Source organism: Anser anser, assembly GCF_964211835.1.
Source record: "Anser anser genome assembly, chromosome: 1".
Classification (NCBI taxonomy): domain Eukaryota; kingdom Metazoa; phylum Chordata; class Aves; order Anseriformes; family Anatidae; genus Anser; species Anser anser.
The window spans coordinates 48,968,483-48,981,377 of NC_139720.1; the positions used below are offsets into that span (position 1 = coordinate 48,968,483).

At 44.1% G+C, this 12,895-nt stretch overlaps 1 protein-coding gene across 4 annotated transcripts in view; it reads right to left on the reverse strand.

Annotated features, from left to right (window-relative positions):
• The window catches only part of PLEKHG7 (pleckstrin homology and RhoGEF domain containing G7), a 37,184-nt gene that overhangs the window by 4,332 nt on the left and 19,957 nt on the right, over window positions 1–12,895 (reverse strand). For 3 of the 4 annotated variants that reach the window (XM_083825998.1, XM_083825996.1, XM_083825999.1), the window contains 6 exons: window positions 12,273–12,450; window positions 10,626–10,741; window positions 9,761–9,854; window positions 6,274–6,353; window positions 5,634–5,793; window positions 2,676–2,773 (listed from right to left, as the gene is read on the reverse strand). In XM_083825998.1, coding sequence (XP_083682124.1) covers window positions 2,676–2,773; window positions 5,634–5,793; window positions 6,274–6,353; window positions 9,761–9,854; window positions 10,626–10,741; window positions 12,273–12,450 — 726 coding nt within the window. The remainder of the gene's footprint in view (window positions 1–2,675; window positions 2,774–5,633; window positions 5,794–6,273; window positions 6,354–9,760; window positions 9,855–10,625; window positions 10,742–12,272; window positions 12,451–12,895) is intronic. The other variant, XM_083825997.1, reaches the window with a different exon arrangement.

The window sequence follows — 12,895 nt, forward strand, 5'->3', positions numbered from 1 at the left end:
GCTGTCCCTGCAGTTTGGGCTCCCTGCTACCCTGATTAAGACAGCTCCGGTGCTATCAATATTGCAAGTTGTTGGCCCCTCTGAGGTCTGTCATGTGCTGCCACATGAATTTCATTTTCCTGCACCATGCTGACAGCATTCATCTCTACATCCCCTATCATCCAGGTACGAAGGCAGGGGGTAGTGGCTGGAGAGAGGGGTTTAAATACATAAATGTAACTTCTCTCTGTGCTAGTCCAGATGGTCTGGGTCACAGAAGCTGAGCTGTCTCTGAACTGCTGTGATGAGACATTGCAAATTGTTTGGCAGCAATACAAGCTGGAGGTCTAGCTGTGCTTCTGCCACCCCAGGGTTTTTGTTTTGCCTATTCAGTGGCTGCTCTCCCTGCTGTAAGGCACAAAGAGTCACTGGGCTTTGATGCAGGGAGCAGAAATGCACGAGAGGCAGCTCTACTTCCTGCTACTTTAGGATTCATAGATTTTGTTATCGACCCATCTGATTGCTTCTTACCTGTGTTTAAACCCCGAACAAGACAAGTGCATCACTTTGAAAAACAGAAAGCAGAGGAGAGAGATTGCATGCTGGCTTCAGTATGGGTGGTTCCTCCGGCCCCTCTGGAACTGCCAGCGGAGGAGGGGATGATGAGCGGTGCATGGGTAGTTGCACACGGTTGGCTGGGCAGGAGTGGTCCCTTACGAGTCAGGATTTCAAATGTTTAGGTTTTTGTGGCTCAGAGAGGAGGACGGCGGATGGGGAAGAAGGGCAGGGCAGCTGCATGGATGGGCTAAGTAAAAGCAGCGTATTTCAGTTCTGTGTTTTCGTATGTCTGAGAGGGAGGTGAGAGTGGGGACAGGTGTCCAATGCATCTCCATTACGTACATGGTGAAAACTCAGGCAGCAAAATCTGGAGCATGTGCTCCCTGTGCAGTCAATGCAGAGCTGTATTCTGGTGAGCCGGTGAACATGGGCCTTGCGAGGGAGCCCGGAGCCCAGGCAGGCCCCTCACAACACCGGGAAAACTTGGGGGTCACCTGCAGCATAGCAGGCCTCTGCTTGGGATGGCTCAATGGGAATATGGCACCTATGCCTTCATTCAGCTTACCATCTCCCTTGTGATTTGGCTTATCTGATTAGAGGATCTGATCAGAGCTGGCAACACTTGGATGTGCAGGGATGGGATCAGGAAAGCTAAGGCAATGACTGAACTAAACTTGGCGAGTGGTGCAAAGAATAACAAGAAGGGGTTCTACAGGTACGTTTACTCTGGTAGATAATGGTGGGACAAAGGGGGAATGGTCTTAAACTGAAAAAGGATAAATTTAGATTAGATGTTAGGAAGAAATTCTTCACTCTGAGGGCGGTGAGGCACTGGCACAGGTTGCCCAGAGAAGCTGTGGATGCCCCATCCCTGGAGGTGCTCAAGGCCAGGCTGGATGGGGCCTTGGGCAGCCTGCTCTGGTGGGAGGTGTCCCTGCCCATGGCAGGGGGTTGGAACTGGGCGGTCTTTAAGGTCCCTTCCAACCCAAGCCATTCTATAATTCTGTCTACCTCAAGGTCCTGGTCTGATGGTCCTCACAAATATCAGTCATTTTAGGAAGATCATCATCCTTTCTGTCTTGCAGATCATTATCAGCTAAAACTGCGGGACCATCTTGGCTAGCTACGTTTGTTTTAAAAAACATGCTGACTGTGCTGGGACTGGGTTTAGGAGCTGAAATATAGTAGTTTATCCAAAACAGTGATGGATAGGGTCTACCTTTCCTAAGAATCAGAGAGACCTAAGTAAAAATGCTGTAATGTTACTGCATCCAAGTGAAAAGAGTCTTTCAGTGCTTTGATAAAATGAATCTGGGAGACACTGAGGTGATTGTGACCTGGCATGAAGACTTCAAAAGGGAATGTTAATATTTCAGTCGCAGGAGATGGTAACTACTTCTTAAGTAGATACCTATTTCAAGTAGGAACCAGTGGCTTGGAAACGGAAAGAATTCACTCATTGTTTTTCCCTGAAAAAGTCTGTCTACTGTGATTTATTTTTAAGAATTAGTATTAGTGGTAGTCAGATTTTTGTGCGTTAGGGACTAGAGAATGAAATTCAACTTACAGGAAAAAAAATACCCAAGCTGTGAAGTGCCTAGCACACTTTCAGATGTTAAAAACAGCACTGCTGGTAGAAATGTGATATGGTGTGAAAGTGAGGGGTAAATTTATATAACAGTAGAATTAATCATACCATCTGTTCAATCTGAAACTGCAAGAGTGTGCTGTGCATAGATGAACACAATTTTCTGATCTGGATACTACAGATATGATATGGGGGGACTGTTTTGTTTTTGACTTCTCTGGAGGGGCCGACAGTCTTCATTTCTGTTATGCAAGAAGTGTCTTTTTTTTTTTTTTTTTAGCAAACAGAAATCATGTTGTTTTTCAAAAAGATATGACATGCTATCAACCCTGATAGAAAGTTGGTACAAGTTCAACAGTAAAAATTCTGTAGCAAATAAAATATGTGAACAAGCACACTTTTTTTTTTTTTTGATATGTTTGTTTTGTTTTTGGTCAAATATCACAACTTTAATAGATTCTTAGCACAGCATGGCCACTTTCAGGCTGAGATCCTCCTCTAGGGCAAGCGTAGCTGTGTAATTACAGAAGAAAAAAGATGTATTACTTACCTTGGCAGTGTCTGTTTGTGCTTGTAGCAAGAAGACTGCTATGCACTGCCGATACCTATTTTCATGCTGTATTAGGAAAGCATTTCTCAGGCTGAAGACTGGAAAAAATGTGAAGAAATGGTATAAATTTCCTCATGCAGCTGCCACTCCAATTTCATATCACAGTCTAGTAATGACCGAAGGCATGATATGTGTGGTCATCTTTCCTGATTCTTAATAGGGCAAGGCACCCTTTTGGGGTTAATTTTTTGTTATGTAGGAAGCTTTGTTATTTCAAAAAATTAATTCTGCTTGTACTTGTTTTATTTTTAATACAATTTTTACTCAACCATTGTGTGGCTCAGCTGCTTTTGAGTCTTGCTGAGGATTGTTAAAAGAAGCTTCCATTCAGAGTGGACTAAAGCATAACCGAAGCTAGAGAAGAACAGGTATCAACAAATTTTATCTGTTTTCAAACATGTCCATTTGAAGGCTTCTTTGTAGGGAAGTGGTTGTGCTCGCACTGGTGCTGGCCTTGGTCTCTCCCTGGAGTGTGTGCAGGGTGCGGTTACCTGTTGCAGTGCAGCAGATTGATTTGGCATTGCTTTTTGTGGCCAGTATGCACTGCTGTAAATGAAACAACAGTGAGCGAGGTGAGGGACTGCCCCCTTGCAAGTGGCGGCCCTGAACCCGCACAGCCAGGAGACAGTGCAGATCTCAGACCTCAAAATATAGTGTCCTCTAATCCTGGTATTATAGAAAAAGAAAGGTGGAACATAGACCATGTTTAACCATAGACTGCTTAAATTACTGCGGTAAATCAGTTAGCAGCAGAAATTTGCAGCAGCAGAGGGGGTAGGTTTCAGAACTCATGCCTTATGTCAGCCTGTGGACAGATGAAAATACGTTTTGTTTAGGACAAGTCCTAAAAATGAATTTTCTGGGTAGTGCTCAGCATCAGACTCAGCAATGTTTGTCAAAAGAGATTCTGTGGCTGTAATGATTACTGGTCTTATATACAGTGACAGACTGGTGGGCCTGGTGCTGTAACACTTAAAGTAAGGCATTCTTAGTGGAGCCATAATAATGAATTGCAAAGATTAAATCCAGACCAGAATGTCAAAACAAAAATAATTTCCAAGTCAGAAAGTATGTTTACTGCCTTCAGAGATAGATCCTCGCTATTACATGTAAAGTTGCATCTCTGGTGCAAGGTCCTGCCATTCACAGATAGTAAGTAGGAGCACAGCATTTTACCTCTTACCCCTTCACTGAAATGTGGAAGGCTTTGGGCTAGCAGTTTTGCTTGTTGCTTTACACAAAATGGTGAAAATGTGAACTGCAGCCTCCCTGTAGTTATTTTTATCAATATTTTTACTATATTCCACTCCAACATGTGCTGTATTAGGATGGGACTTCCAAGGTGTAACAAGACTACAAGTAAATAATGGAGACTTGTGTGGCTACAGCCTGTAATAAAATTGGTAGGAACATATGGGGAAGAAAACCAGCAATGAGGTGCAGGGAAGGCCATAACCAGTGTTTAGAGCCTGGCTGGGATGCAGCAGGTGATTTTGTCTGTTCTGCTGGTTGTGGCTAGGTCACAGGGAACCTGTTTAGAAATCTCTGAATATAGCAAATGGCGGCTAGGAAAAATTCCTCAGATCTTATTCTAATATCCAGTGTGGCTTTTATGCCCAGTGTTGTACGTGCAAGCCAGAGGGCTGCTGCCCTGGCCCCCCAGCAACCAGAAGCTGCCGATCCTGCATTGGGCCTGGGCTTGTGCAGGGCTGTGGGGCTGCCGGGGTTGCCCTGGCCGCCACACTGCAGGTGAGGTGCGGCCACTGGATTCATGCTGAGCTGGCAAGGGGGCACCTCAAGCAGGTGGACGGCATCTGGAGGACGTTTAAAACAAGGTTATTCTCCTCTGTGTTCATCCACTTCTCATCTTTCTTCAGTTTCCTTTTACTGCCTATCTTTATTTCCTGTCAGCGTTGTTGCTGAATGCTAATTACCCTGAGTGAATATGTCTCAAGGTTATCATAAATTTTATGAGCTCTAGGTTCCTTTTCCACATCTATTGATTTCCTACAGAGTGCTCTAGCTTCTTGAGCTTTTCCTCCCTGTCCTTGGGGTTAGGATGGCTGGCAGGCCCTGGAGCCCAGAGTTTTGTATTTCTATTTATCTCTGATGGAGGAGGCTCCTGGGGTCTTGGCTGTGTCAGGTCAGTGTCACTGAGGTGTGTGAGAGCTTGTCCCAGCGGATCAGACTTGGAGGCCTGACCCAACCTCTTATTTGGTGACAGCACGGATGCTCCTTAGGCAGGGCAAAGCTGGACGCTCTGTGGAGGCTGGTCCTCATTCCCACCTCACCCAAGGGCACACCAGATGTTACCAGAGGTGTTTTTCCGTGTCAACGTGTTTGGAAGTCTACGAGCAGGGAAGCGTTGACTTAGGGTGTGTGATTTCCATCCTCTCAAGGGCCAGCAGGGAGGTGAGTCAGTGCAGCAGCAGGAGGTAAATCATCTCTCCAGCCTCCTCATATTTTGCTGCTGCACACATAAGGACACCAAGGAGAGTAGTGCACTGTAGTGTTGGGAATTGGGATAACTGAAAAAATGTTTCATAACTACTTTGGGATTGACGGTGTCCTTCGGAAATAGCTCCTGGGATTGACATAGCATGTTAGGGTGGTTAGGGTAAGAAAATACTTGGCTCATGAGATAGAAGTCATTGAATTCTTTATACCTTATATGTGGTGAATGTACATATCTGAAAATTGCCAGTATGCACGTGAAAGTCACTGTTACAGAAACTGCAGTACAATTCAATCTGTGAAGCCAACCAGTGCAGAGACATTGGCACTCCACGCTTCTGGGGGTGGTTTGTGGGCAAGCGGTGTCTAATCCTTTCACCGCTACATACACAAATGGGTGAAGATGGTATTTATGAAAACATTCAGATGCACCCAGTCACGTACCTGTTATGTGGATAGGGTCAACGTTTTTCAATATCAGTCTGTCCAGTGGGATGGGCTGGTCGAGGACTGAGCAAAACCCACCTTCTCTTATGAGTGACTGCAGCTCGGGAGCGAGGGAAGGACAGACAGGGATTAAGCCTGTATCTGAGCCCCCGTATTTCTGGGAATAGAAAATGAACTTGATTAGCGGGTTGTCTGCCATCTGCTCATGAAGTATAGGCAATAAACAGCCCTAAATTATATGCTTTGTCTTATCAAAGGTGTTCAGAGAGCTTATTTGCCTAAGCAACCCCAGAAATCTTTTCTCTGAAAAACTTATCAGTATCTGGAACTCTTTTGTCAAGGTCATCGCCTGTATTAAAACAACACAATAGAAACACAGTATAGGTACACAGGCAGAAAACAGTCAAAGGTGTTCAAAGGTCCCCCCAGCCCCATTCTTTCAATATCAAGAGCTCTTCTCCCTTTCTTGGAAGTTATTTTGCTATTAGCATAAGGAAATACCACCTGTCTTTCATGCCTATTAGTCATCTTGTATTTTTCTTGCTGAAGATCAGTCTTCCAAAGTACATTCAAAATATTTACCAAGCTGGAAAATATAATAACGTCTGCAACCACATGCATCTCTATCCATTATTACCTTTTTGTTACGTTTAATTTTGGTAATTAATAGGAAATCATCAAATAGGAAGAGGTAGACATCAAGGAGTCTTGTGCTTTCTAAGGAGGAAGACAAAAAAGTCAGTTTGATGGTATGATTATTTTAAGGAATGCTAAGGAATTTCTAAATTGAGGCACATCTATGAATCATCTTACAATAGTCTTTTAAAAAAGAAGCATGACTTCCAGCATAGTACACAACTACTCATCCCCCCATCCACTCTCAAATACAATGCTTGAAAGTCATATATGCCTTTTGATGAATTTGGCTCTTAATATTTGTACTTTGTAGCAGCTACCACTTCATTATGCAAAAATAACTACTTGCCTGCCAGTAAAAGGGATCTGAATCACCTGCAGTACCTATGAATACAACAGCTGGCATGCTACAAATCAGCAAATCCTAACCAGTAAACAGTGAAACTTCTGAAAATGTCAGAGAGAAAGAAATAGTGAAGTACTGGTACCTACAGACATTTGTTTGCAGCCCTCTGCACAGACTTTCACATTGATGAAATGTTAACTGATGATATCACAAAGGCCTTTCAGAAACTATACAAAATAGAGTTGGCTTATCTTTTCTTCCTAGTTTGGAGGTCACGAGGATGCAAGGAATATAACAACAGATGTCTGTGAGAATGCTTCTAAGTCTTTAAGGTTGATCTCCATGCCTTGATGAAAATTCAGGTATTGTTATTGTATAAATAAGAGGGAATAATTTAACAGAAGAAAGAGTAATTTTTTAAAGCAACTTACTGCAGGGAATCTGGCTTTTAGGGTTACCAGGAAGTTCTCTCCTGAACTGGATTTGCAGAATTTGGTCCTCTGATCTCTTCCCTGTTTATAGTTCCTCCTTTCCATGAACCTATGTTTCATCTCCCTGTTTGGTCTCAGCTTACTGCCCTATGTAACTTCCATAATCACTTCCTCTCTCTACTGCAGGCTTTATCCTTTGTAATATCTCCTCTGACTGCTCTGTACTGATAGAGCACATCTGGGTATGAAAAGCCTAGCTACTGTTCACTGCAAATAGGGATGCTCAGAGCTATTGCTTCCAGGTAATCTGCAGGATGATAAAATGTTTTCTTGCATGCTTGACTCTGAAAGGCTTTGGCTTGAAAACTCATCTCACTAAGGTTGTTTAAAACATTTTCTATGAAAAGGAGCTACCTTGAAGTACTTACATGCTAATTGAGATTCAGAAGACCAGTTATCATGTATTAGAAGTCTTTTGAAAAATACCCATCTGTAAGTTTCTGTGAAGTCAAAAACTTGGTAGGGTGTTTTCCACAGCATCTATTGTACAGCAGTAGGCTTTTGTGGGCATTACACATGAAAGAATTATTTGTTGCAAACTCTCTCTACTGCTGCAGACCAAATTTTCTGTTTCTTTGATCTATGCTGTACTCAGAAAACCAATGAATGGCAGCAGTCAAAAGAGACTTCTGGAGGTCCCTGGTTGAACCCAGTGCTCCAAGAGCAGGTCGTTCAGTGTTTTATCCAGTCAAGTTCTGAATATGTTCAAGGATGGAGACTATGCAACCACTCTGGTCCCCTGCACCAATATTTGACCACCCTAATTTTAGTAAGGTTATCCAAATATCTAACATGAATACCCCATGCTGCAGCTTGTGTTGTTACTTCTCATCCTTTCACTGAACAACTCTATAAACTTTCAAAAACTTTCCCTGTTTTTCACAGAGTGACATGACAGCTTGATCTGGTGGAATGCTGATCTGGAGCTTTCTGATTGTCTTCTCTGACTCCCAGTACCACTAAACATCAATTTTTGATTGCACTATTTTTAAATAGAAGTTGACAGCAGAAACACTTGCTCCCTGAAAATTCTGACAATGCACCGATGTTTCTTCAAACATAAGATTTCTAGCATTTCCTATGTTATCTTCTTGATGCTAGCATTACTGAAAAACCATGCAATTGTGGTCTCAGTGATTGCAGTTTCATTTGAAGAAACATGGTTCACCTCAAAGACAAATTTGTCTGAATCTGTTCAGAGGTGTGACATTAGGACACAGTTCTTTTTGTTGCGCAGCACTGTGTTTGAATCGTGATTTCATTTTTGTCTTGAAAGATATTTCATCTGGACAAGCGGCCAAATGTCAGGCACTTTTATATTGCAGATTGCAGGCATCTGGCTGTCTTGTTGGGTAAGATTTATGCTTATAACTGCTTCTCCATTTTCTAATTATGGACTGCAGGAAGAAATGTAGCCCCCTGAAGGCTACCCTTACCTCACTGCATCGTGTGCTGGTGTCTCATCAGAAGGGCAATGAGTGCAGAGGGGAGCACTGGCAGAAGAGGACTCAGTGGCTTTCTTCCTCTTCTGCCCACCATCCCCTAAACATCACTAGCAACCTTATCTTCTGCTTTCCATGTGCCCGATGTTGCATCTTCTCCTCTGCCACTATAATTCTCCTCACGTGGGAAGAAAACCAAATCCACTGATGCATGGGCTGTGCCCCTTGGCTGCTCCCTCTATGCCAGTGATGGTGGGGGGCGGAAAATATTGGGTGCTCACTCCCTTCACCTCTGCTCCTGTCGAGGTAGTGGAGGAACTGTAAGGCAGCAGCTGGGCTCGTTTCTGCCAAGCCCCTGCTACAGCCCTGCTGCTTCCAGTGCCGTTTCAGACACTGGTCTTCTCCAAGCAGGGAAAGCAATCAAACTGCCTGGGCTCTGCTTCCTGCTCAGGCAAGGAGGAAAGGCTCCTCTCTAGTGATTCTGCAGCAGCTCCCCAGCGAGCGGCCTGTGACCTGCCACAAAATGGTGCCTGTGTGTTCCAGAGATGTGAGCCCTGGCTCTAACAGGGTGACAGATAGCTGCAAGAACAGCTGTAGGAATCAACACCCCCAAGCGGGACCTCTGCGCTACACATGGAGTTAGGGGCACATCGTGGGAGCCTGCTGGTAATGAAAGGGAAGCTGATCATCTTCTTTACACATTACCTTCTTATTCCAAGCTGTCCGCCACAACAGCAGTCTGAGCAGAGATAAATACAAAATAAAAAAAGGAAAACTGTCTGGACTTTCCAGTAATTTTAAATAAAACATGTAACAGATGCGGTGCCAGAGAGCTGGGGTTTGTTGACATCAGTCCCCGGTATATGGGGCAGTTTGTATGGGACAGTCTAAACTTCCTGACGTCCTTTTGCCACATTCTTGAGCTTGAGAGTAAAACTCTCCCTCTGAGTGACAGATATAGGCAAGTCAGTCTGATTTCCTCTGCATCTGGCAGATAGAATATCCAGATGTGACAAGAAACAGTCATGCAAATTACTCATCCTTTTCACAGTTTGGTTAATTCTTGGCCTCTCTCTGACAAGTTGTATGTTTGCTTTTTCTTCCCTGCACCTGCCCAAATACTATCATAGAGGTTCATTCTGGCCCTGCCATAACAAAGCATAATTCTGTTAAGCCAGTGCCCACTACAGAGACATTTAGGGACATTACCTGCTAGTGTTAGCCTCCCTTCATGGAGGAGAAGTCTGCTCGCTGAAGACAAAAGGTTTTCACTGCTGTTTTCTCTCAAGTTTTGTTTCAAGCACTTGACCACAAAAAGAGAAAGTGAGATAGAGAAAATGAGGAATCTTGCATATCTGATTATGAACCGGGAGGCACCCAGCAGTTGAGCAGAGACGACATGTACTGTTATATCAGACTAAACTCACCGCACAGCTAATAACTGATCGTGTTTCTTCAGCAGTGCTTCTTTTTAAATGTGTTTAAGGTTTTGAAATGTTAAGCTGGATTTTTCTTTTCTGGAGTGAGTTTAATGTGTTTTGCAGCTCTGCACACGAATAGATGTAATCCTTGAGGCGAGGCTCACTTGATGACGCTACCATAATGCTGGTTAAAGTCTGTCTGTCTGTCTGGGTAAGGGAGCAACCACAGCAGAAAGGTGCATCTGTTCCCAGGGACACTGTAATTTTTTGTAATGGTATTCAAGTAGGAATTTCTTTGGGTCAGCTTGAGGAGTGGAAGAGGAAAATAATTTCTGTTTGCTGTGTTGCTTATAAAAATGTATTAATAGTTATATTTATCCTATTTCATTCTGCCCTCTAAAAGTAAACCCTGGCAGGTCCTCCTGGTCGTACTCTCTCTGATGCTAGCAGAGAGCAACCCATGCTGCCATCCAGGGGACTGTGCGCAGCCTGCACCTTCAGCTTCAGCATTTGCAGTGCTCAGGCTGCTCCTGCTAGAGCAGAGACACCCACAACAGCTAGAGTATAGACATCCAGAAGTCTTTAGGTAACACTGTAAAGATAGGAAACTATGCCTTCCTTCCACAAGAAAAAAATGCCCTTAAATTGCTTACCTCTGGGACAAAGAATCTCTTGTCACGATCCCAGATTTGAGGCCAAATTATGACCTCATGCAGCTGCCGGAACTTCTGAAAGTTGTCCAGCCACTTGACTTTGCCTTCCAGATCCCCTGAAATATGTAAAGCATCAGTTACTGCCAGTACTGGCAAAAATAGGCCTGTTTCTAGAAGATGTTGAATACTGATTTTCTTCAGTGGAAGCCAAAGATCCTCATGTATGAAACCCTGGATGAAGTCCTTGCCTCACTGAAGACAATGACTAAACTCTTCGTCGGTCAGCAGAGTTTCCCAGAAGAGCCACACCATATAGTGAGAAAAAACGCTTTATTTTTCTGAGACCTGTTCTGTGCTGGGTCTGTTTGTTGTGTGGCTGTAAGGCCAGGCTCCTCACAAAATCTGTCGATAAGAGAAAGGATTCAAGTCTCTCTTGTAGGTGGTCATTCTGTCATTGGAGTATTTATCCAGGAAGCAGGAGCTCTGTGTTTATCTATGTCTGGAAGACACGTGCTTTGTCTCATCTCCCGAAGAGATGTTTAAACCTTCAGCCTCCAGGATGGGGAGAAGAACAGCAGCATTCAGTCCTTCACAGGGTCACTGCTCCATGAGCTGTCATTGTTTTTTGGACTGGACTCTGATTTGCAAGGAGGAGCAGAGCTTTAATCCTTGCTCCAATGTCACACTTAAATCTGGTGGGTACTGGGGAAACACCTGGAAAGAACCCCTGACCTTTTTCCTCCACAAAACTCAGCAAGAGCAGGAAAAAGGGTCCTTCTCTCGCCCAAAGGTCAGCACTTGGAGGTCATGCTGAGGAGCTGAGAGGTCCAGACTGGGCAACAGTGGCCCCTTGCCGTGCACCTCCCTGTCCCTTGGGGCGTGCAGCACCCTGCTCTGCAGGTGGGGATGCGGTGCTGCCAGGCGCCTCTTCCTGCCAAGATTGGCAGGATGGGCATTTTCCCAAATGCTTGTCTTGTCTTTGATTTGCGTGGGCTGCGATATGACTTTAGAGAATAAACCTGTCTCCTGATAGGAGACCATAAGGCACTTACAGCTGTGTTTATGGCTTCCTGAACAAGACTGAATTAATAATTTAATTACTTAAAACAGAATCCAGGAAAGAAAAATCTGCCTGGACCAATCCCTCTTTTTCTATAATAAGTAGGAAAAATCTGCAGCTGCGATAGCTCTTCTGCTGCTTTACATGGTAGGACCCTGTCATTTAGCAAAAGGTCACTGGCATAATATCCCCCTTGTGAGTGGTATTTCATCCTATTAAGGGTTAGTCCCAACAAATCCTCCCTAGACATAAATCCAAGTCAAAGAATTCTTTGTTTGAGATTTTTCTTTATTTGTTCCAATTTGTGATCTGCTTTTAATTGTTTCCATGTCACTGCAGATGATTCTGAGCAAATACAAGTGACTCACTGATTTGGGAGTCCTGTGACCTTGCTCAGAGAGCACAGGGGCGGCACCAATCATTTCCTACAGAATGAGGAAGGACTCAGGATTGTAGAAAGGCATGCGTGTCCTCATTGCATCTCTGCAGGGAGACCGGACCTGTTTACACTCAAAGCACATGCACACAAAGACACACAGCTTGCTAATTGTTAATTGCATACTTGACTTTTAACCTTAGCTACTTACGTATGGACTTTTCCACCTTCTCTTTAACTGACCAGATAGAGCCTTTCTCCGTTTCATCAGTGCTCCTCTTCCAGATATTGTTTAGGAGGAGGGGATAGCGGGTCAGTCGATGCAAAGGAGCGACCAGCAGCTCTGGCAGGTGCAGTCTCTTGCACTGTTCGTTTTGTTCACACCACTGCTGAAGACAAAGAACACTGCTCTTAGGCCTCCTTTTGCTCTCTGGCAGGTAGGTAGCAAACAGCTTTATGCATCATCAGCTGTAATGAGACAAGGGCTAATTAAAGACCAACTTCTTTCACAGTGAGAGCAAGGGCAGTGTAAAGGCTCCGCCTCTTTACAGGGGGAAACACGCTGCACCTTCCCATTTCAGATGCTGTGGCCATGCTGGTGGATGAAGCTGTGTTCTTATTTGTTTGCCATTTTAATTTCATCAGGAAAACCTCAGTCTCACTTGAGGGCCAATTTTTACGTTCAACTGCTACTTTCCACTGATGACCTTTCTCCTAGGCATGAGCGTCTGAAACCCTTGTCAGAGGAAGCGATGTCCCTGAAAGCTGCAGCGTTTGAGGCTTTTATGAAAAGAAAAGCCCTCTTCTTTAGGTTTCTCTTGCTAAGCTTGTAAC